This window comes from Egretta garzetta, unplaced genomic scaffold, assembly GCF_000687185.1.
Source record: "Egretta garzetta isolate BGI_Z169 unplaced genomic scaffold, ASM68718v1 scaffold549, whole genome shotgun sequence".
NCBI lineage: Eukaryota > Metazoa > Chordata > Aves > Pelecaniformes > Ardeidae > Egretta > Egretta garzetta.
The window spans coordinates 386,683-409,787 of record NW_009260840.1 but is presented as its reverse complement, the minus strand read 5'-3'; the positions used below and the strand labels follow the sequence as shown (position 1 = coordinate 409,787).

General features: G+C 50.0%; 1 protein-coding gene across 1 annotated transcript in view; it reads right to left on the bottom strand.

Moving 5' to 3' along the window:
• Positions 1-1,397: 1,397 nt before the first annotated feature.
• Positions 1,398-23,105, bottom strand: part of LOC104133676 (immunoglobulin superfamily DCC subclass member 3-like) — a gene marked incomplete at its 3' end in the record, with an annotated part of 89,563 nt that continues 67,855 nt past the window's right edge. Inside the window, exons 4-7 of the mRNA XM_009647110.1 lie at positions 22,581-22,711; positions 16,352-16,489; positions 9,369-9,527; positions 1,398-1,563 (exon numbers count right to left, since the gene is read on the bottom strand). Of these exons, the coding sequence (XP_009645405.1) occupies positions 1,398-1,563; positions 9,369-9,527; positions 16,352-16,489; positions 22,581-22,711 (594 nt within the window). The remainder of the gene's footprint in view (positions 1,564-9,368; positions 9,528-16,351; positions 16,490-22,580; positions 22,712-23,105) is intronic.

The following is a 23,105-nucleotide window of genomic DNA, read 5'->3' as shown; positions in this document are numbered from 1 at the left end:
TACTTTCACCCTTCATATAACAAAGCTTTAAAAAAAGCCTCAAACCTGACAACAAAAAGCTGTATTATAGTGAAACTTAGAAAAACAAACCCACTCTTCTCCCCTGAGGACCAAGCCACGGTGCCTGCACAGCACTTCAGTCTCAACTGAAGGTCAGCAGGGTTGGGTAGTTGCATTCATGAGACGCATTTGTTAATATAGACAGCAGCTATATGACACCATAAAGCACAAATCTCCACCAATAATTTAGGTTTACAACACAGGTACTATTATTTTTCAGTATATTGTTCCATGCTATTTCCATAGAAACTATGTTGTCAACTTCTAATTTTCACACTAAGTGCATCCCACCGTATCATTTCCTCAGTGCAAACATCCCTATCCCCTCGCACGAAAATGCAGTTATTTAGTACTCAGAGAAAACACTCTTCCCCGGTGAGATAAAAGGCTGAAGCTTAGTGAAAGTCAGCTTCCACGCAAGTATTATTTCAAATGTATTTGCATTTGCACCCCCAGGCAGGTCAGTGTTGAGGGGTTAAAGCGCGGTTCCTCCACTGCGGGGTGCGTGTGGTCCCTGCCAGCTCCAGGGACATTTGGTCCTTCCCGATATACCCAGATGATGATCAGGACAAAAGAGAAACTTTTCCTGGGTTCCTGCATCATCAGTCAAAGTCTAACGCTGACGCCCTGGTACAATAAAGCACAAAGCACTGAAATGTAAGCCGACAAAGCGCAGCCAGTAGGACCGGAGCAGTGTTTTAGTGTATCAAAGCTCAAGCTGAATCCACAGATCTGCTTCTGAACATTACCAACCTTCACATTCGCCCTTTGCTAATGCAGAAGGAAAGCCAACATCTCTCCCATTTCCCTTTCTGCTGGAATCCAGATAGTTCAAAATAACAGCTTTTAATTTGGCCTCTCTCAAAAGCAGGGGCAGGGAGCACTGCGTGACAGCAACCCACCTTGCCTGCCAAAGCCGAGCCGGCTCTAAAGCACTCCCTTTACAGGGCGCTCAAGCAGCAGGGCTGCAGTCTCTCCAGATCACTCCTGCCTCAAGCACGTGAGCCATGGCCCAACGCAACAGGGCTACGGCAAAAGCCGGGCTTGCACAGCTCACCAGGACGTGCTGCAGACCCCACCGACCGGTCCAGAATGAACTACCACACACATCCACCCCAAATCCGCCGTCTGCGCAAAAGCTGAAGCCTGTGCGAGCTGACTCGCTCTTTGCCCAAGAATTACACCTGCAGGCACAGCTATTTCTGGGCCATCAGGAAGGCGATGTCAGTCCTCCACTTGGGGTAGCTCCAGACTGACGCCAGGGAACGGCACAACCGCGCTGTGTGTCTCACACCGCCCCGTGCTGCAGTGCCAGCAGCCAGCACACCAGGACTTACCTGTTGTTATTCTTCAGCTTAATGTGGTCGCTGGTCTCCAGGATCTGCCCATTCCTCAGCCAAGTGATCTGGGGGGGGGGTTCCCCTTGGGCCACGCACGTGAAGATGGCAGTAGTCCCCACAGGCCTGGAAATGGACTGGGGATGCTGCACAAATTCTGCAGGGGCTGCAAGGAGGAAGGAGAAGGAGGGTGAGAAAAGGCACACGACGATCCCACCTTACCCTGGTACAAGAGCTTGGGCTTCAGTAAGCCTCGTCTGCCTGGGAACACGGGATGCTTGGCCAACCCACAGCACAGGCAGCAGATAACTATGGTTTGGCGGTGTGTCTGTAATCAGTGTGATGCTGTGATTTGGTTGCCCATCCTGGCAGTCACAGCTTCACAGAAGGCACCTGAAGCTCAGCTCAGGACTGAGCCGAGGGGAGTCCTGCAGGGTTGTGGCAAACAACATCAAGGTCTAAGCCCCCTCACCTCTCCTTGGTCTCCCACTGAAAGCAACCCCAGTGCTACAAAATATTCCATATCTGAAAAAAGTTACTTAAAAATGCATCCTGCCCATGAGGGGAACAGGCTGGAAGGTCAGCAGTCTCCGGCCATTTGCACATACGTAAAACGGAGAGCGTGCATAACCCTTCCGTGGCACCACGCAGGGTCACCACCCTGGCAGAAACGAGCCCTCTGCTACAGAGGCTTGCAAAAATCAGCACATATTGACAGTGAAAAGAGCGGTGAGGAAGGAAGGCTGCGACGACGTGTGGCAATTACAGTACTTGCGGTTGGGGAGATCTGCTGTTTCATCAGTGGCAGAGCTAGAGCAACGCCCGGGCTTTGCCCAAAGGACACCCTACGGCATTAGCAGACCGCTTGCAAGTGGAATGAAATGTATGGATGTGCATACAGCTGTCTGGCAGGTTGTTCTTTCCCCAGTAAATAGCTGATTTGCTGTGGACTGTCCTGGTAGCAATAGATTGGGGAGCCTTTTTTACCCCAGATCTGCAGGCTGGGACCCTTGGGGTCCTGCCAAGCCTGGCAGAAGACTCCCTCATCCCTGTAACCACAGCTCACCTTGTAATCAAACGTTTTCACCTTTAACAATAACATTTTTAAACGGAAAGTGATTTCCCCCCTTCCAGCAGCTCGACATAGATTTAAAATCATTTATCAGAATAAAACACCTTATCGGCCTACAGAAAGCAGGGCCTGAAAGACACTGCCAAATTGGTGAGTTTATTCAAGCAGTTACGCTTCAAAGGGCAAAGTGATAAATATACCCCACGTTGCTGCTGAAACCTAAAATCAGGTGGAACTGGCGGCAGCCGCAATGAAGACAAACAGACGAGAGGCACAGGCCCGTAATAAATTTACCGACCAGCGTCACATAATGGATGGCTGGCGTTACATTTTCCCCCCCCAAAAAAAGCAAGATTATCCATGGAGACACGCTCAGTGCTATTTGCCGGCATTTTCCAGGCATGGGGTTGGTGGGCTCTGCCACCAGCAGAGATACGGAGATGGCAGAAGGGAGCAAACTGGTCTAGCAAAATGTCTTGAGGTGGGAGCGGCTGTGCAAGAGCAGAAACTTATGGTTCATGGCCAAAAAAAAAACCCCTCAGGGTTTGCTGCAGGAGAGCGGGGTGATAAAGCTCTTCCCCAGCTGCGTGCATGCGAGGGGGGAGCATCGCTACTGCTACAACAGGGCCAAGCCGCAGCCAAAGGTGCTTGTGTCTAAGAGCGAAGCCATGCACGTTCTAAGTCCTGCAAGCAGAAAGCCACAGAAATTTATTGAAGAGCCCATCTACCCCGAAGGAGCCCTCGCCTTCATTTTTAATAATCAAAGGGAAGCGGAGCATGGCAGGTCTGACTTACGTTAGTGGTAGGGGGTGTCCGCCAGCAGAGTTTATTGTCAGGCCACTTCTGTCGGCGCTCGGGTCTGCTAATGAACCTGCAGCAACCTAATGGATACATATTTCCAGAACCTCCTGCTAAACTTCCCCATGCACCAATCGATCCCTTGTCCTTTTCTTTCCCTCCTACATTGTTCCCCCACTAGACTTATAAATTAAAATAAGATTCGGGATGGGTTCAATAAAAGTTGGAGGCATGGATAAACAGGGGGAAAAGCCCCTCATCCCTGCGGTGAATGGTCCCTTTGTGGCATACAGTGAGAGCATTAGAAACTTGATTTTCAAGACTCCCTTAACCTCCCGCCCCCCGCTTTGTGCTGGCACAGTTTTGCAGGAGCAATTATTTTGCAAGTGGCTGTGCACCTCCCTGCTTTCATCTGGGCTCACGAGTTGCACCCGCGGTACTCGCAGGTGCAAACCCACGATGCCAAGGGAGGGCACAGCCACCTTCCAGCTCCTTGCTGCAGCTTCATTAAAGACCCCGCCGCTTGGCTCTTTGCCTCTGCCTCCCCCTGGCTTCCCCGAATCTCAAACCTGCCATTTGTTCCCGCAGAAACGAAGTTTAAATATGGAAAGAAGCACCCGGCGTAACCCTTCTGGAATTGCCGGCGCTCCTTATCCTCCCTTATTAGCCCGTGTCAAGAGGGAGTAATTGGAGCGGTGTCGCGTGTGACTTGGGGGTAACGAACGTGCAGCTGCAGCCGCTGGCTCGGCGCCAGCGATGCTATTCAGGACCGTGGCCCCTCGGGTTCCTTGGGTCCCTGCTCCCCTCCGCCGTCCCTCCTCTCTGCTGCCGCGCTAAACACAACCAGAGCAAAACCTCGGCCCCTGTTTAACTTGCTTAAACTCTCCGGGGAGCAGGCGGCCACTCCTTCAAATGGCTCCCACCTCCGCTGCGCAGAGCTGTCCCTGCTCAGTGGCATCCCTTGCTGCAGGACACGGGATGCCTTCCGCTGTTCCTGCTCCTCCTGCTTTTCTCCACGCGTTGCTCGGTCCCATTCAGGTCTCACCCTACCCCTTTTGGTGCAGAAGGAACAGCAGCGTGGAGCTGTAGAGCAAAAGGGCCCAGGCTACAGCAGAAACCCATGGAGTTAAAAGGCTCCTTGTCCCCATCACCAGCTTCCGACAGCAGCAGAGAAAGGACATGGTCCAGGTGCCACCACGATCTTAACACAGGGACAGATACTGCTGCAAGGAGATGCCTCTCTGCTACCCCGGACCAGGGTGTGCCCAACCCGGGCGTTCGTGCCACGGGGCAAATGGCTCCTTTTCTGGACAGAGAACGTCTGCTCTGCTCCTCCCAGGTCCTCTCCCTGCCCTTTCGAATGATTTCAACAGGAACCGAGAGTTTACCACCTCTGGCCCTGGGCTAGCAGGAAAGGAGCAGAAGCCAAGCCCGGCCTTCAGCCAAGCCCCCCCCCCCATCATTCATAATTAATAGAGCATCTTGTCGGTGCTCATCTCGCCCTGGACGGAGGCGCAGAGCCTCTCCCCCCTCCCCACTACCTGCCAAAAAGGCTACCACAGGCGGTGAGAGGAAGCGTTTCTCAGCCCTCCGTGCAGACCTTAACGAAGATATTAACGAAGATCACTCTTAAGAGCAGAGGATTCAAACCTGGCAAGGAGGAGCAGGCAGGATCGAGCCCTGGCTTGTGAAGTATGAAGAAACCAGAGCGTTGATTATTCAGGACTTAATGGGAGGGAGGGGATCATGCAGTTTTAATGAATATTTAAAGGCGTGACATTGGTATCAAAAAGCAATAATGCTTAATGACACCCCCAGAATCATTAACGAAGTGCTTCAATAGCTTTTACTGTGCTCAACAAACTGTGATAGCATGAAGATGCACTGTAACAGCGGGTTGTGACGGGAGGCCCGGACGGGCTCCATCTCTTTTGGGACATCTCATCTCAGCAGTGCCCGGCCACCAGTGCGTCCCCCGAGCTAACGGGGAGCTCTGCTGCCCTGGCCATGAGTTTGCGGCGTGGTGCTCATTGCAGCGCCTGAGAGCTCACCGAGCAGGGCTGTCCAGGATCGGGGAGCGCTTGCTCCCCAATCCTTGCTCCTTGCTCCTCAGTATGAAGCCGTTATTAATTCTCAAGTAGCCAGGGTGGCAGTGTGAGGGAGGGAGGCTGGGGTGAGGAGGAGGAAGAATAACATAGAAACAACAAAACCTCATCAATTAGGCTACCAGAATCTACAATAAGGGTATAAAGCAGAAGACAGGTCAACGGGGAAGTCAGTCAAGCACAGCATCAGATGACAGGAGATTTAAGACAAAGAACTGCTGCCCGCTTGGCTTCTCTCTATTGACTACAGAGGATGCCCAGATGCTTACGTAAGTAACTTAAAATAGTTAAGCTGTCGAGCTGGTGGGATTGCTAGGACCAAAGATGGAACCCATGACCGTGTCCCCTGGGAAACAGGCAGAGACCACACAAGGAGGCTGTCGTGGAGACTGTCCCTCAGCCCTCGGTGGGTATCACGAACTTCTTGTCCCAGCAAGGTGCAGGCTGGAGCTCCGCAGCAGTGGGACGTGTTCCCACATCGCCTACAGGCATGATCCTGGGAGGATGCTCCGGAGGGCTCAGGCAGCCCAGCTCACCCCAGCATCACGATGGATGAGATCCCAGTGCCCACCTCTCCCTGCGTGGTGGCTGTTCTTGAGAAGGAAAACGGGGGCAGGACAGGGACTGCTCCATGAGGCACACCGACCCATGCAGCAGGTACTGAAGCTGGTTTTGCAGCATGAATTTAGGGCTAAACTCAAGGGCAAACGAAGTACTGCAGAGCCAAGCCTAAACCACAGCAACTGCAATACATCTGCTGATGAATTCAACCCTGCAGCCAAGGCTTGCGATGCCAGCGAGCAAGAACGATGGAAGAAACATCAGGAAACGCAGCGGTGGCCGGATCTGCTGGACCACGGAGCGCTGCCTGGTTCTGCCGGCAGAAAGCAAGGCGAACAAGGCAGTCATTGTCAGCAGAGCCTTCAAAAACATGTCCTTAAGATGGGCACTCATTTATGAGATGGGATCTCATTTTTCTGCATAGCTTTCAGGAGGAAATGAAGCGTGGAGTGGAGAACACTGGTGACCATCTGGCCATTCACAGCCCATCAGTTTGTTATGACACCAAACACATAATAAAGCACAAAAGATTGCACAGGAGGTAGAGAGAAAGCGCTTTGATATATTTTTTTTTTCCTTGCCACCGAAGCCTGCTCTTCCCTTGCACCACACGCACGCACACCCTCCGTTTCAGCCGGCGATGCATTCGGCCCGTCGACAACTCCCCCCGTGAGACTTTCATTCGCAGCCCGGCACAAAGCAATATTCAAATGGCTGTGCTGGGATCTGAAGAGAAAATGGAAACTTTCTTGTGTGAGAACCTTACAAAAGAGATCAAAGGAGCCTAAATGGCCAGGGGAGGGCAGGGAGGGAGGGAGCGGGGGATTGACGCCTTCTCCTCTGAAGGGAGGAGGAATTCCCAGGAAGATAATAAGACGGCGTTAGATGATCTGAAGGAGAGCCTGCAACATAAAAGGACATTACTGCTGGAGCAAGAGCAGAGCCCTGCACCAGGGAGTCTCTGCCCACACAGCTGCCGGGACGGGGAGGAGGACCACCGCTGGCAGCAGGAGGGTGGACCTGGTCTCGGTCCCAGCCTCCCGCTAACTCCCTGCCTTACAACAGGAAGCATTGCCCTTTCTCCCCTGGTTTCCCACCTATAAAACCTGCCTCCTTCAAAAGACGAGGGGCAAGTTAATTTGTGCCTCCAGGCACTTCAAGGGCCCCCGCATAAAGGCAGCAAGTACCTGGCCTGGCGTGCTTTGAGGACGCCGTATTGTCCTAGCCCTGTGCTAACTTCCTCTCCAGCCAGGCTTTTGATAGCCCGCTCTTTGCTTTTATTCTCTTTACGGATGTAATTTGCATCACTGACATCTTGACAAAGATAAAACCCACAGCCTCCCATGTCAGTCATTATCGGTGTTTTCTTCCCAGACAAACCTGAACAGCACTCATTTGTACCTCTCAGCTGGAAAATTCAGGCAAAATGAGATTCAGAGGAAGGAAAAGCGGCTTCCAGAGGGAGGGTGAGCAAACCTGAGATGAGTCCAGCTGCCTGGCCAGCGTCTGCTATTGGCTTCCCTGGGGAATGCTAGCCCCCCAGAAAAACCCAAGAAGCATCTTACGGATGGGCAACGTGGGCTGGGATGCTGGACGCTGCAGCTCATGTCTAAGGGCTACACCAAAGCCACGCTTCTCCATACCACTGCCAACTTCTCTGCTAACGCTGAACACAGGAGCACCCCCCTTCCACAGCGAGGCCGGGCTCCAATGGCCCTGTGATTACCATTTTAGGGACAAATTCTCATCTTGGTTCCCCAGGTGAAAATCCACAGTCAATCGACCCCAGAGGAACTCCAGCACCGGACCAGCTGCTCAGGAGCTGATGTTCAAATCTCCAAAGAGACTGAAAACTGCCGATCTGTAGCAATGAGGAGTCGTGCTGCCTTTCCCCTTCCCATCCAATTGCTAACAGGAGCAGTCAACAGTATTCAATACCTGCGTTTTTACAACTTCATAGATATTCCAAGACATTTCTTTTGGATCTGCCTGCCTGCCTCCTGTACATCAGCTTTGTGTTTGGGTTTAGTAGACCTCTGCTCCACGCACTATGTGCAGAGCTGTCCCGCTCCAAAGGGTTTGTATCAATACAGCAAGGTTACTCTTAATGCCTGGGTTGGTCTTTCTTAACAAGGGGACTTAGAGGTGAGCCCACCATCAGCCAGCTCTTTGCACTGCTTACCCAGGAATCCAACAGCGAACGAAGCGGCGAGTTTTCACCTCCTGGGGTGTCCGATCAGCACCTGGGACTCGGGAGGCACGAGCAGCACTGTATAAGCACCCTTTCTACATCGCTTCTTGTTGCTCCCAAGGCAAAGGGGAAAAGGGATGCCAGCACCCAGGGATCACGGCCGCTGCACAAGCGGTGCAGAGCCGGATCACCGCCAGCAACTCCCGGGACCTGTCAGGTGAGCATCAGGGCTGGAGCAGGGCACTTTCCCCATCACCAGCATGAAAGGTTCAATTAGCTCGCTCCGGCAGGAGGTGTATAATTTTAGATTCAGGATATCATCAGTCAATAGTTAATGAGTGAACTGATGAGAGTGCGAGATGCTTTAAGTGGACTAGCTTGAAGAGGAGGTGAGTGCCTGTAATCAGGGGCGGATTACTGCCATTCAGAGCACGCTGCCAGCTGGGTTTGCCTTCTAAAATACTTGCCTGGCTCCCCTCACCATGGAAACTGGTCGCAAGGAGCATGTCGAGGGGATTTGTTTGGTTTCTTGAGTGCTGATCTCTACTCTGGGCTGAATCACCCTTTACAAGTGGCATTTCAGGACAGTTGCTGCAGGAAAGGGGAGCAACCTGCATCTCCCCCAAAGGGTGCTTTACACAGGCTGTGGCAAGGGGCTCAGATACAGTGTCCACTGCTAAAGAAAACGGTCTCTCTGGCTTTTTGGAAATAGTTTTAGACCTACTGGTGCCATTTCAGTTGGAGAGCAATACCCTGTGAGTGATATCCACTGCAGGAGCAATATCTATCATGCAGAAGGGCCCATGTCCCCATATTGCTAAGGACCATACAGGGGTAAGAGATTAATTTGGCTGATTAATTCAGCCCAGGCTTTCTGCTGAGATGTACAAGTATGATAACAAGTAACAATGGTGTCTGTTAAGGCAAATAAATGCCCATGATGGGGCGGGAAACCATTGCAACCCATGCAGCTGAGGCCTCAGTTGAATATGCCCATGATGGGGCGGGAAACCATTGCAACCCGCGCAGCTGAGGCCTCAGTTGAACGACACCTTCTTGCCGCTCATCTGCGTGAGACACAGAGACACCCGCCCACCTGAGAAACCACGTGTCTAGAAAATAAGTCCTTTGACTGATACCATCAGAGAAGCAAAGTCAGCATCTGCCCAACCCATCACATACAGCCTGTGCAGCGGGCACAGCGAAGGGGGCCCCAACGCTCCCCAAGCCCCATGTTTGCTCACCTTGTACAACGAGCCTGCCCTGCGCGGTCCTTCGCACCCGAGTGCCGGGTTTGTTCGCAGCGCACACGTAGATGCCAGAATGCTGCACAGTGAGGTCCGAGATCATGAGATTTCCTGTCCCCAGCACCTGGATCCCCTCCACGCCAATCGGGCGGCCATCTGAAAGAAGGGGAAAAAGGCGAGAGTCACATGCTGGACCTCTGAGTGAGGTTCTCCAGGGCACAGTTCGTGGTGAGGTCCAATCTAAGTACTGATGGAGCGGTGCCACGCTCTGTTACTGGGATTTGCCAAGTCAAGTCAGTGGGTTTTAGCTGATGCTCTTAGCAGAACCGCCTTCTGGAGAAAACCAGGATCCTCAGGTGTTTGCCAAAACCCACACTTTGTGCTGCTTGGAAAACCAAGGTACCATCACAGGAAATGTGAAAGCTTTCAGCCACACGTTCAGATCAAGATGAAGCGCCCAGAATACTTTTCAACAGAATGGTTAAACCAAGTTGAATCATATCAGCTTCTTACATTAGACTGACCAGGAATCCAACCAGATCAACAGCCTGCTCCAGAGATACTTCTGGGAAGGAGAAGACCAGCCAACCTACAGCAGTACTTCCCTGATGAACATTCCCAGCCACCAGCAATTCACGACTTGGGGATTTCCTGAGCCAGAAGTTATGCCTTTTTGCCTGCTAACTCTTGATGGATTTTTGTGGCTTTGGAAACTATGCAAACACTGGACTTCTGATTCCTTAGCTCTTGAACACACAAGGGCCAAGGAGCCAGACTCTGAGCTGGTGGTTAGATCTGCTCAGCTGCTCTGGGAAGGGCAACTGGAAAGGGCTGCCTCCGTCCTGACTTGCTGGGTCTGAGGCAGGCTAGCAGGAGACCAGCGATGTTTCCAAAAAAATCATACCTGGTCTCCAGCACAAGGTCTTCAAAACTGAAGCGCTTAACATGAAATAGTTCAGTATCAGGGAATTCACCTTTTTCCAACAAAGCCTGTTTTCACTGGAAAATTCCCAGCCAGCTCTAATTACAATGTGTTTCATTAGTATCAGGCTATTGCTTTTTATTGTTTCATTGGTTTGTGTTTTAAGACACTGTCTGACAAAGGCAGCTCTAAATCAATCCTAGCATGTGTCAGGGTGTCTGAGCAGAGGGGCAAGGCAGGGGAGCAGTTTTACTGGAGGAGCAGTTAAAGGGAGCACACTTTCATCAGATGGGAAACAGGAATCCAGTCCCATTCTCACCTTTGCTCATGGAGGAGGTTAAAGAACCCACAGAAACGAGAGAAGCAAGAACCAGCCCTGGTGATCTCCCCACCTGACCATCCCACGAGCCTGTGCTCCACAACAGCAGAAGAACCCAAGTCTTGTGCTTCAAAGGTGTGGCTAGTAAAAGGAAAAATTAATCTCAAAAATTCCTCCTGGGAGATCTATTGGTTTGTGCCGTAATCTTGCTGAGGAAATGGAAGAAGTCAAATAAACCCATAACAGTTCTGTAGGAAGCAATGGGTCATAGGGAAGACCTGGGATGCCTTAGCTGCTTTCCACTCCTGTGGGCAACCTCCTGAGAGATGAGAGGCAATGGCTGTTCAACCTGCTTTAAAATTTATCACCATCCATTGGGCAGAACAGCTTCCAGGGACGTTTAGTGCTGAAGGACGTCAGACTCAGGCTGGTTACCAATATTCATGGCATGCCACCACTTCAAGTGGCTGCATCTGGTGTAATCTAGCAACGGGGAACCTTCATGGAAAACACAGAGGGAAAAACAAGTTGCCACAGGGCTGCTGCAGTCGCCCCGAGACACTCCATTATCCCCAAGGATCTCCTTCATAGACTCTGCTGTACAATAACATGGCCCCTGACCGAGACCCAGCTCATGCCTGACCTCGGGCACGCTTCATGCTTCAACACAGACAGGCAGGCAGGGCTAGTCAAAAGTTATCTTGCAATCGTATGCTTGAGATGTAACATCATGTTTTGCATAATAAAGACTATGATGAAGATTTGGGCCATTCATAACCAACAGGTTCTGGAATAGATTGGGAAAGCGCAAAGGCACGCGAGGGACAAATTAACCATCAACCCAGAAACACCACTTTGCAAAGTGCTGCCCAGCAAGCGTTTGGATCCCCACCGAAGGGCACGTCCATCAGCTTGCAAGCCTGGACCAGGCAAGTGAGGAATCCCATTTCAGATTAACAGCAGCATCCTGCTAGGAAACACCAGCAAAACATGGACGGAAAGCTACAAAACGTATCTCCTGCCATGATCTTTATATATTGTTTTTCAGGAAATTTTTAAACTTAAAGGTTTCCTTGCTTCATTAGGCAGGCAATGCCAGACCACTTCATTATTTGCATTGCAAAGAAAAATGCTCAGGTCTTTCAGAGAGAGAAAAACAATGTCATTAAACGATTAAATGATCACATAGCTGGCCAAGCCACTGCAGCAGTAAATGGCTCAGCCATAAAAAGGACAGTAAAACATGACCTGTCCCGCATTTAATGAGCAATAAGAAGGAACCATTCCTTTCAAACATCATTTGAACTGAAGTGTAAAGAGGTCTGAATTAAATTCAAATTGAACTTGATTTCATCTTTTAAATTAGACCTTTTGGAAGTCCATATTTACAATAGGCGTAAAAATCAAATCTCTCTCTCGAGGGAGGGGCGGGATGAGTGAGAGATGCAAAGTGGCCATACCTGGATGCTTCATCACATCATTGCCTTAAGAAATACCACAGAAATGTGACTTGAATGTCAGTAGTTTTACTGTATTATTTATAGCGTGCTATATAATTTAAGCATGCAAAGACCCAGCCTGCAGCAGGTACTCCACACAGTCCAAATACCAGCATCGATACGTCCTCAGCTGCCTCTCTAGCTCCAGCTATTAATTAGAGGTGCGGTGGTCTGAAGAAACGTCTCCTGTCAACCAAGCATCTTTCATTTCCCTGAAGAACAAAGCTCTCCGAGCTCAGAAACCTCGGGGGAGCTGCCATTTGATTCAAAGAGTGTGGCCACCTCTAACAGCCAGCAAAGATCACCGTGCCACATCATCCCATCTGCCTCTTGCTCAGTATCTCCCTTCCAAAGAGCACTGAAAAGGGCTTCCAGAGAAAGATCTCTGCTTTCCCAGCCTGCTCCATCCTCCTTCTTACTTTACGGTGCCTCACTTAACCTGAGCCATCCTGTGATCAGTTAGAAGGTCTTCGGCCAATATCAAGTCCAACTTAGTAACACTAACAACACATATAAATAGTACTGGTTTTATTATAAAAAATCATTACATCCTGGAAGCTCAGCACTTTGCAGAAGTGCTGTGCAGAGGGACTGATGTCTTGCACTTCCTTTGCAAAGGTTGATTCCTATTCCAACCCTGTTTCCCTTACACGGAGACCTGAAGAGCGGCTTGGATCAAGGGTTCCAAACCCTGAAAACCCACCTTCCTGGCATCGTTTGCCATCACCAAGTCACCTCTCCATAGAGAAGGTCTGAAAGACTGCCAAAGCCAACACTGTTGCTCAGTTCCCAAAGCTCTCAGGACCCATGCAGGCTTGAAACTGCTGCTCTTTTCTTATGAAGTCAAAAGCAGAAAATTTGAGGGCTGAAAACAAGCCAGTCTCGGTGGAAATGACAAATTCTCTCTGTCGATCCCTGATTGATGAGGGCAGAAGGGGGAGGTTCAGCTGGTTGTGAAGAGCAGATGGACAACTGACTGATAAAGGAGACCATTCTCCAAATGGGAGATGCTCCCAAAGGATGCCCTGGCTATGGACAAGTAGGGGGCTTCCAGGTTCTCCATTGGGGTGAAGTCTGGATGAAAGATGCCTGAGGTTTGGGAGCCGCATTATTTATTTTTCCGAGGTGTATGTGATGCCTTCTGGAGTCTGTTCTCCGCCTACTAACCAAGTGATTGGCACACCGGCACCAATTACGGAGACCCGTAAAAACGTGCCAGGCGATATGAATATGCAACAACGTGAACGCCTTTCTTTTATAAGTAGCAAGTAGAAAGAAAGTAACAACTTTCTAATGTTGATCATTTAGGTCTTTTGTGAATTCTTTGTATTGTGCCATAGTAGCCTTCCACTTTTTAGACACATGGGTCTCCTGCTCCGGCGGACACTGGGCACTGTGGATTAGCATATTTAGAGTACATTGCAACAGTTGACTATTCAGTATGTGAAGTGGTGAAATTTACTCTATTATTTCTAAACACTTACGGGAACGGTGCTCCTGTCAACCAGTCAGCCATCTATTGCAAGCTTCTGTGTCCAATAAGTTACCAATTAATTGGCTCCTACAATTGTTGTATAGTTTACTTCTTGAATGGCGCTCTCTTTAGTAATTTCCTTCCCATTGTGCGACCCTTTCTGACAACTTCTGTATAACGCTATCAGATAATCACTGTCTTTTCTCTCTCGCCTCACTTTTCTACATCTCTCTAAATAGTTTATTATTCTGCCTTGGTACCTTTTATGGAGGCCAGCTCAGTGGCCTGTCAGTTAAAGGGTAAGGATACATTAAAATCGTCATTCATTCAAAAGGCTTTGCAGTAAGTGCCCAGGATATTCATTTGTGCACACATACAGGTCCAAGCCTGAAGTGCGTAGCTCTGAAAGGAAAAGCCCTATCTTCCCTGAACAAACCCTTAATGATTTTACATTTCTCTCAGAGCCTGCTCTCTAATGAATGTTGACATTTCATGCACGGCGAGACACAGGAATTCTGTTTGTGGTCAGGGGCTACAACATATTCCCAAGGAAATTAAATTCAAAATTGATTGTGTGACACTCAAAAACCGGTCCAGAATTTGAATTATTTCCTTCAAGCAAAATATAGCTGCCTTTCCCGCTGAAAACCGGCCAGGTTTTAGCAAAGCCAAAGCAAAAAGTGCAGATGTTGTTTATGGCTTGCTTGCCCCTGCACCAGAAAGCTGTAAAAGCAAAATTGTTCTTCTGCTCCTTTCTGATGGAAGAAATGCCACAACATCAAAACTGTGAGCAAAGGGGTTCAGAGAGACACTCCAAAGCGGCAGCACGCCCTGTGCAAAGAGCCGGCGTAGTGGCAATGCCACGACTCTTCTTTCTTTTGACCCAGCAAGAAAGATGTTCACGTATAACTGACTTTTGGTTTTGTTTGAATTAAGTCAGGCCTATTGCTAAATGACCTGCAACTCTCTAAGACTTTGTGGCCATGGATTTTATTTTTATTTCTGGAAGTGGATGAAAATGGTATTTTTTCCAAGTTGAGCAAGTTAACTGGTTATTGAAGCTGAACCAGCTCTGTAGAAGGAACCTCTGGAAGGAGACCTCACACCGAGGAAGCCACGTGTACAGAGGACAGATGCTCGAGGACCTCCCCGTCCAGCCTAAACACCTCTCCCTCCTCCTGATCACACAGAAACATGAGAGCGCTTCTGAAACGGCTACAAAGAGATGACAAACCCATCAACTCATCAGAGAGCCCACACGCCACATCGCTGTCGAGATCGGTGTAATACTAACCAAGATCTTGCAATGCTTTGGACAGGAAACATCCCTGCTGAAGGGGAGGGAAAATAATAGGATCTCCTCCTCATTCAGCAGCAATACTCCTGCTACTGCGCTGCAAAGCAGCGTGGAGAGGGCGTTTATTTTTGGCAGAAGGCAATGCTGAGCTCAGGCCATCCAGGCAAACATCACACGAAGCTATTACATCTTCATTATTGCACTGCTCTACAGAGACAAGTGTTTTGAAGAAGGTAATAAGCACTTATAATTAAGGCAATTATAAAGTAGTTTATTATAGTTGAGCGCTAACATAGAGCCGCCTTGTGTCCAAGAGAACCAAAACAGTGATACAGCCTATCTGGGGAATTTTTAAAACAGCATCAATCTGATGGTTATGGCTCTGGAGGAAAAAAAAGCAGTTAGTGGCAGCCACAAGCTGATTTTACAAGCCACCAGAGGATGCAGGCAGGAGGGCAAACATGGAGAAACTGTGCGATTGATGCTGGATAGGTGTCCTCGTCCCCTGGCAGATGGCTCCGGAGTGGGAAGTCGCCCTTCCCACAAGTCGGACCCTGACCGTCGGAGAGCCATGGGGATGAAGTCCCACATCCAGCACAGTGGCACAAGACAGGATTATCCCTGTTTGTGCTTCACAGCCAACGTGGGGGACTTGGGGAGATTAGCATCCCAAAATGACGTGACCTCGCAGACCACAAGGGCTTGGGAAATACTAACTGAACCCAACCCCACAGTGCACACAGGCAGGGTCACAAGCTCCGGAAGGTAAAACAAAAGCCATCAGCTCTTTGCTCAGCACACATTTCTGCAGGGCGATGGAAGCGTCGCTCTGAGCAAAATAGTTTCTGAGCTAGGATCACAAAGTTAGAACCTAGAATAACCCTTGCTTTCAGACTGGGAGAAACACGGCACTTCCCTCCTTCTCGCTCATATGATGCCATCAGACGCTGCCTCTGGTTTCCATGCTGATTAAAAAGAAATATCACGGACCCCAGCAGCAAGCATCTGTTTTTTCAGAGCTTCAGCCACGCCACTTTAAACACTCCCTTCCCCTCAAAATTTTTTTAAAACTCCCTGAACAGGCAGCAAGCTTCTTTCAAGTCTGTTTTACGTGAAAGATGTGTTTGTGTAAGCTTTTGCTTCCCTAGGCCAACAGTGGTGATAATTTTGATGCAGCTGAAGAAGATGCTGTCACTCAAGAAAAGATAAAATTATCACCTTTCACGAAACATCTGCAGGTTTAACCAACCCACTTCTCTAACGGGTGAAAACAGGATCTTGGCAGAGAGAAAAAACAAAAGTGTAGACAGGAGGATAAAAAAGCACTTCAAGCCTACAATTAACTTCAACGGGAAGGGAAAGGGTGAATCACTTGTTGCATAAAATAGTCAGTGGCACCTACCTATTTCCCACGCGACGGCAACGGAGAGGAGGAGGAGGAGAAAATCCCGGTCACCCCCGGGGCTTACCTAGTCGGCTCCAGGAGACGATGGGCCGGGGATTACCCGTTGCGATGCACTCCAACACGGCTGTCTGGTGCACCGTCAGTGTGAGGTTCTCCGGACCGACGAGAATCATGGGGTCCTTGTAAACGGAGGAGCGGGAGCCTGCAAGGACAGCACCATCATTAAAAGGCATCTGATTCTCTCTTGTTTAATGGCAGCACCGAGGGCTTCACGCAGCCTCTACAAATGATGTGGCTGGTGTAATCCTCCATAAATTTGAGATGTACATGGAACAGAAGGAACGCAATGTTTGCCTGACGGTCACGTTGCCTGAATGTATTTTAAGTGTGCGCTGATATTCCCGGGGAAAAGCCAACCGACCCAGCCACAAGCAGCCCTGTTAACACCCAGACACGGGCAGCACAAAGAAGGTACCACGCTGTGAACTGCCCAGAGCACACGTGCAGGGAAAACACGGTACATAGGGAGGACATAAGCTGCAGGACAGCTCATGCAGACAGGAATGCAAATAAATGAAGGAGTTGCTTTATCTTGCAGCATCTCAAGCCATAAAGCAATCCATGCAGTCCACAACGCCTAAATCTGCCTCTCTGGGAGCATCCTCTCTTGCTGCTGGTGTCATTTGCTCCAAAAGCCCTCTCCTGGGACACAAAAGAGTGATGGAGGTGCCAGTCCCTGACTCCTGCTGAGTATCTTTTTTGAGAGAAAACTCAAGGAAAACTCCTCGGATGACTGCAGCCCACAGGGTGGGCATTGCCTGCCTTTTACAGCACCCCTGGCCTGGCCTGCTCCGGTGTAACTGGGTGCCAGGAGAGGATGCTTCCCATCGCTCCGATATAATCGTGATACAATGATTGTATTGAATGGAGTACTGCGTCCAGCTCTGGAGCCCTCAGCACAAGAAGGACTTGGAGCGGGGCCAGAGGAGGGCCACAAAAATGATCCGAGGGCTGGAGCACCTCTCCTATGAGGACAGGCTGAGGGAGTTGGGCTTGTTCAGCCTGGAGAAGAGAAGGCTGCGGGGAGACCTGATTACGGCCTTTCAGTACATAAAAGGGGCCTATAGGGAAGATGGGGAAAATCTTTTTAGTAGGGCCAGCTGTGTCAGGACAAGGGGTAATGGTTTTAAACTAAACCAGGGTAGGTTTAGACTAGATATAAAGAAGAAATTCTTTACAATGAGGGTGGTGAAACACTGGAACAGGTTGCCCAGAGAGGTAGTGGAGGCCCCATCCCTGGAAACATTCCAGGCCAGGTTGGACGGGGCTCTGAGCAACCTGATCTGGTTAGCGGTGTCCCTGTTCACTGCAGGGGGGTTGGACTAGATGACCTCTAGAGGTCCCTTCCAACCCAAACCATTCTATAATTCTATGATTCTATGATTGCTCGCGACGCAATCGCTAATTGTTTATTTGCACTACAGTAGCACCAAGTGGCAGCAACCAAGAATGAAACCCATAGCACGAGAAGAGGCACAGACCTGTAATAAAATACAGCCCTAGCGCAGGGACTCTGGAAACCAGGCAGGCACAGGGTAAGCAAAAGAAACCACATTTCACCAGACACGAGGAGACTGCGGGACAAAAACATCATCCTGTGTCAGGGACACCCCAGCTGAACCTCTATCTCCCAAATCCCCCAAAAGTCCCTCATTTTGGGGCCAAAAGCTCCCTTCAGCCTTCACTCCCATTTGTTGGGAGCGGGAAAGGAGGAAAAGAAAGAGATATTCTCGGTTCTCCCTAAGTAAATAGGAACACTGATAATCCCTGCGTTAGCCTTCTCCCCATTTCCGACGAGAGCCGGGTTATGCTCTAGAAATGCTGAGGTCAAGCAGTGCTTAAGGAATTTCAACAATCTGACAGCTGCTGCTGGCAAAAATGCTCTGTACACCTGTGGAGAGAAATACTTGGGCTGGTCGTGTCCCCCCCACCCCGAGCAGGAGAGGGGCACGGGGAGGGCTGGGGAGCTGAGCTCTGCCACGGGCTGGGCTTTGCTGTAGAGACTACCCCATGTTGCCTCCTGCACAGGGACTTCCCCACGTCCAAAAAACTTGTTAAAGAGAAGCGATCCACCAAAAACTATCTGCAAGGGCTTTTCTCCAAGAAAAAAAAAAAAAATTCTTTCCTTCCCAGGCTTTTTAGCATTACCCTTTCACAGCAGCTCAGGGGCTGAAGCAGGGTGTTAGCAGGGGGATTTCGCAGTGGTCCAAGGGCAAGCACAGATCAGAGCGGCTCGTTTGTTAATCGCTCCTACAGGGGCTAAATGGGGAGCGATAAAGCGACTCAGAGGTTGTGTCTAAATGGGCAAAATCCAAGAAAAATCACCGTGTCAGTGTGACTTAAGAGCTGACTTTCTCACTAAACGCATTTCACTGCACGCCATAAAATGCAGATTTTTTGATGAGAACCAGAATGCACAATAAATTCATATGACTGGCTGGTTAACCCCAAGAGATCTGAAAAACAATACCTTCCCCCTCAGTACCTCGGAGTGCCTTTAAACCCCATGTAGATTTATTGTTCTAAATCACAATACTAAATGTTCACGCTTAGAATAATACGGTATTATCATCGGATTGTATAGCAATTTCAATATTTCAAAACACAAGAGAAATGAAATGAATTGTCCAAGGTCACCCAAGAATATCAGTAAACGGGAGCTGAGACCAAAGCAGAATTTATAAAACATTCTATTCTGACAATAAAATATATATATATTAAAAAGTCACACTCTGATTTATACTGAGTCCTAAACAGACAGTCAGGTTTTCGGGTGTGGGCTCAGCTCCCTGAGTTTGGCCAAACCCTGTCCAGCTCTGGAAGCGGCATTTCCACCACCATTCACCTTCTCCTGCAGAGGCCACGTAATGGTCCCGTAGCTTTGCTGCTGAGCTCGACGCCCACGGCAGTGCCCGCTCCGGGGCCAGAAGGGACGGTGACCCAGCAGGGACATGGTGGTCAGATGCCAGCACCATGCAAAGGGGCTGACCATCGAGGAGGAGATTTCCTTCTCCAACTAGAAAAGCTCTTTGATGCAGGGTCAGGAAGGAAGGAGTGACAAAAGAAGGGACTCATGGCAGGCAAGCGCTGCTGGAGCACAGCAAGGTCCAGGGCAACGCGGGGGGGATCTGTTTTGAAAGGGAAAAAGGCTCTAATGATGCACATGGTGCCCAGGGACCCTGCCAGCAGCTATCGCGGCGAGGATGGGGAGGTCCCCGGCACCGCCAGGAGTGACAGGCACTCTAGCAGGGATGGGAGCATCGCCGGCATGGGCTGTTAGATCTTGATCAAAAGGACAGCAGCCAAGAGAGCGGCAGCTCGTGCTGAAAAGGTGTCAGCGCAGAGAGGCAGGCAGCCCCTCGGGAGCATCTCCGCTAAGCAGGCACTTGAAAATAATCAATCAGTAGGGCTAGAAGACATATCTGTGCCGCTCGCTGCCGGCAGCCCTGCCACCGCTGCTGGCGAGAGGAAGGGAAGTGCTGCGAGCAGGCTCCTTCATCCCCCGCAGGCAGCCATCCTCCTCCTCTCCTCCAGCTGGGCTGTGGCAGTGTCCTGCAGGGCAGCGGCTGAAGTTGCTGCCCCATTGAGAGGAGAGGGAACCCTCCTGCCACGAGGCAGAGCAGAGAACACCATTCCCGTTACCCCTCTATACAAGAGGGAGGCTACGGAAAGATTTGCAAGATGACTGCTTACCCCATCGTGCCCAATAACATGTGCACAACAGCACCCACGTTAGTTCAGTATTTACTGATACAACACCCGGGCCAGTGAAGCAACATTCCCATGCTACCTCTGCCGGCACCCCATAGCCTCTGCTGGTGTGCCAAAGCCTGGGGTTAAAGCCTGGTCCTGCTCTAACTGATACTTGCCTGCTCTTAGAATCACAGAATCATAGAATCACTTTGGTTGGAAAAGACCTTTAAGATCATCGAGTCCAACCTTTAGCCCAACCCTGCCATCCCACCACTAAACCATGTCCCTAAGAGCAAACACCACTGAGCATAAACCTGTTTCCCTGAGGTTTAACCCAGTGCAAGGGGTTGTTCCATGGGCTGCCAGCATGTCAAACATCCTGTTACGGCAGCTCTGCTGACACGCAGTCGCTGAAGCATGGCCCAAGCCCTTCAACAGACACTTACACACGGTGCCCGTATTCATCATCCCACTGCTTTAAGGAAGACAAAACCCACAAACATTTCACAGACAGGAAACCTGGAAAATATCCATCTGAAATGAGGGATGGTTGGATGAGAACAACTAGCACTTTCTGCCCTGTGAGAAATAATAACTCAGACCAGTAAACTGCCACAAAGAACTTCACCGAGTTGATAATTTACTGGTTTTTTTCCCCTCCACATGGCTACTGTTTGCATAGATCAAGAAAACAGGTAGGTAACAGGCATCAAAAGCTCCCAGGTTTCAGGACCAGTTAGCCTGCTTTCCTCGCCCACCAGAGCTGCTGCACGCAGCATCGCTCTTTCCTCAGCTTCACCCCATTTCACACGTTCTGCTTTTTTACAGTCGGCAGAGGCTGATCTGACATTCGGTACAGGCAGGGGGTCTCCTACTTCAGGAACCACTGGCCCGGCGGCCGTTTTGGAGGCTGAAGGCAGGCTGTGAGATATGGGCAGCCGCTGGCAAGCCTCCAGCCACCGGGCACCAGCAACTGTGTGGGTCTGATGGACAGATGGATCCCAGCTCACGGGGCGGGGGAAGACCCTCTGCTGCAAATGAAAAACACTCACAGAGAAACGCACACCCCAACCAGCCCAGTGCAGAGTTCCCTTGCTGCTTATCTCCAAAACTGTCACCGCCATTTCCCCAGGGAATCGAGGCTGGTCCCCTAACCAAGAGCCACAGATGCAGCGCCACTGCTGTCACAGGGGACCACGGCAGGTGCCCAGCATCCCAGGAGGGTTCTGACCTGCACAGAGTTCTGCATCTCAGAGGCCACCCTGCCAGCAGGACACAGCCACAATTTGCAGGTGACTACTTCTTTGGAACTCTCATCTTCTCTGAAGGTAACCCACCAAGGCTCTGAAGTCCAGCAGAAGCAAGCCATCCTTTTTTCTTACAAGGAGGTTGAGCATATCAAAGGCATTTCTAAGAAGAGGGCACAAAGGTGTCATCCACTCCTGGCTACTTGATCAGGCTGGATTGTACAATTGGACTTAATACTTCCCGTTTCCTTCATACTAGGAGCAGCTACTGAAACATCAAGGGAGACTTCTGAAGCTAAAAGTGTTTTAAATGAAAAAAAACTGACAAACGAAGAAAGCCCAACCAGAAGGTGACAATCTAACATCAGGTTTAGAAATTGGCTGATGAGTTATTGCTCTAAGGAGCTCCAAGAGATCAGCTTGGGTCCCACAGGGACACCTAATGGAGGATGGGCGACGGGCAGGTCAGCAGAGGGTAGCACAGCTACAGAAACGTGGTTGCCGCGTATTTGCACGCTCATCCTTCCTTCACCATGCCCAAGGTCATCACTTCCACGTGACATTTTGTGTGCTTTCACAAACAGGCCAAACTTGTGCACGTGCCAAGTGTGGATGTGGGGTGCTTTGGTTTGCCCTTAGAGCTTCATCCCATCCTACCTCTGGCAGCACAAGACCAAGCGGCAAGTATCTGATTTTGGTCCTTTTTTTTTGGAAAGGAGACCATAAGGCACCATCATTTCTTCAGCTGGAGCTTTCAGATGTGAAAACCTCTCTCTGCCACTGCCTTCAAACGTGGATGGAGAACCAAGCCAAAATTCAGCCTGGGTTGCTCAGGGCTTCTCCTTCTCGCCTTCCAAAGCAAGGTTAGCCCTCTCTGGTTGCAATGCAATGCTAACAGCCTACAGAACATAATTCCCCCATTAGATAAATAATTGATCACCCTGTGTGCTGCAATTACTTCCAGAGTGGGCAGGTCTCATAAGGAAATGATGAATCTTCCACATTTCCAAAAGAATTTATGTAAAGCTGCTGTAACTCATTTTCTCACCGTCCTCCCTCTACGCAGAAACTAGTGCTAATTTACAGGCAAAGAGGCAGATTTATCTGCTATCAAATGGATTGATCTGGCAGGAACTAATAACAATCTGGAACAAGCGAGGCGCGCTGGCTGGACAGAGGGATGCTCCTCAGTGCTGCTGTTAGGATAAAGCTGTCTTAAACTGTCCTGGTCCAGACCAGCACTGGGAAGAAGAAGATGGAAGGACAGTCAGGAGTGCGTTCACTGGTACTAACCTGACACGGTGAGTCTGGCCTCCCGGCTGAACTTCACGTTAGCAATATTGGTAGCAACGCAGTGAAAAATCCCACTGTCTTCTGCCCTCAGCCCCGTAATCTGGAGGACCCCCTTGGGAAGCAGCGTGTACCTGTGGGAAGAGAAAAGGAGAAACAACAACTTGCAAAGCAGGACATGATGTGGAAGCAGGCTGCTCACCCACCCGGGTGAGGCAGGCTGGCTCCCCGCGTCCCGGTGCCAAAACCACCCGAGTGATGCAGTCCCCGCCAGGCTGAGCCCACGCTTATCGCTGCATCAGTTCCTTTATTGTCCCCAGAAATAGCTTTTTTTTTTTTTTTTTTTTTTTGGATATTTGAGCTTCTGGTCCTCTTTGACAGGGGACATGTTCCCTTTCTTTATCTTCTGATGCACCCTTGAGAAAGGATGACTTTTGCTGGCAGGCTACAAAGTAGGTGCTTCTTCCTTAACCTGCAGAAAAGCTTTGGCAGCGTGTTTGCGTGAGAACGCAGCTGAGGTGGGAGTTA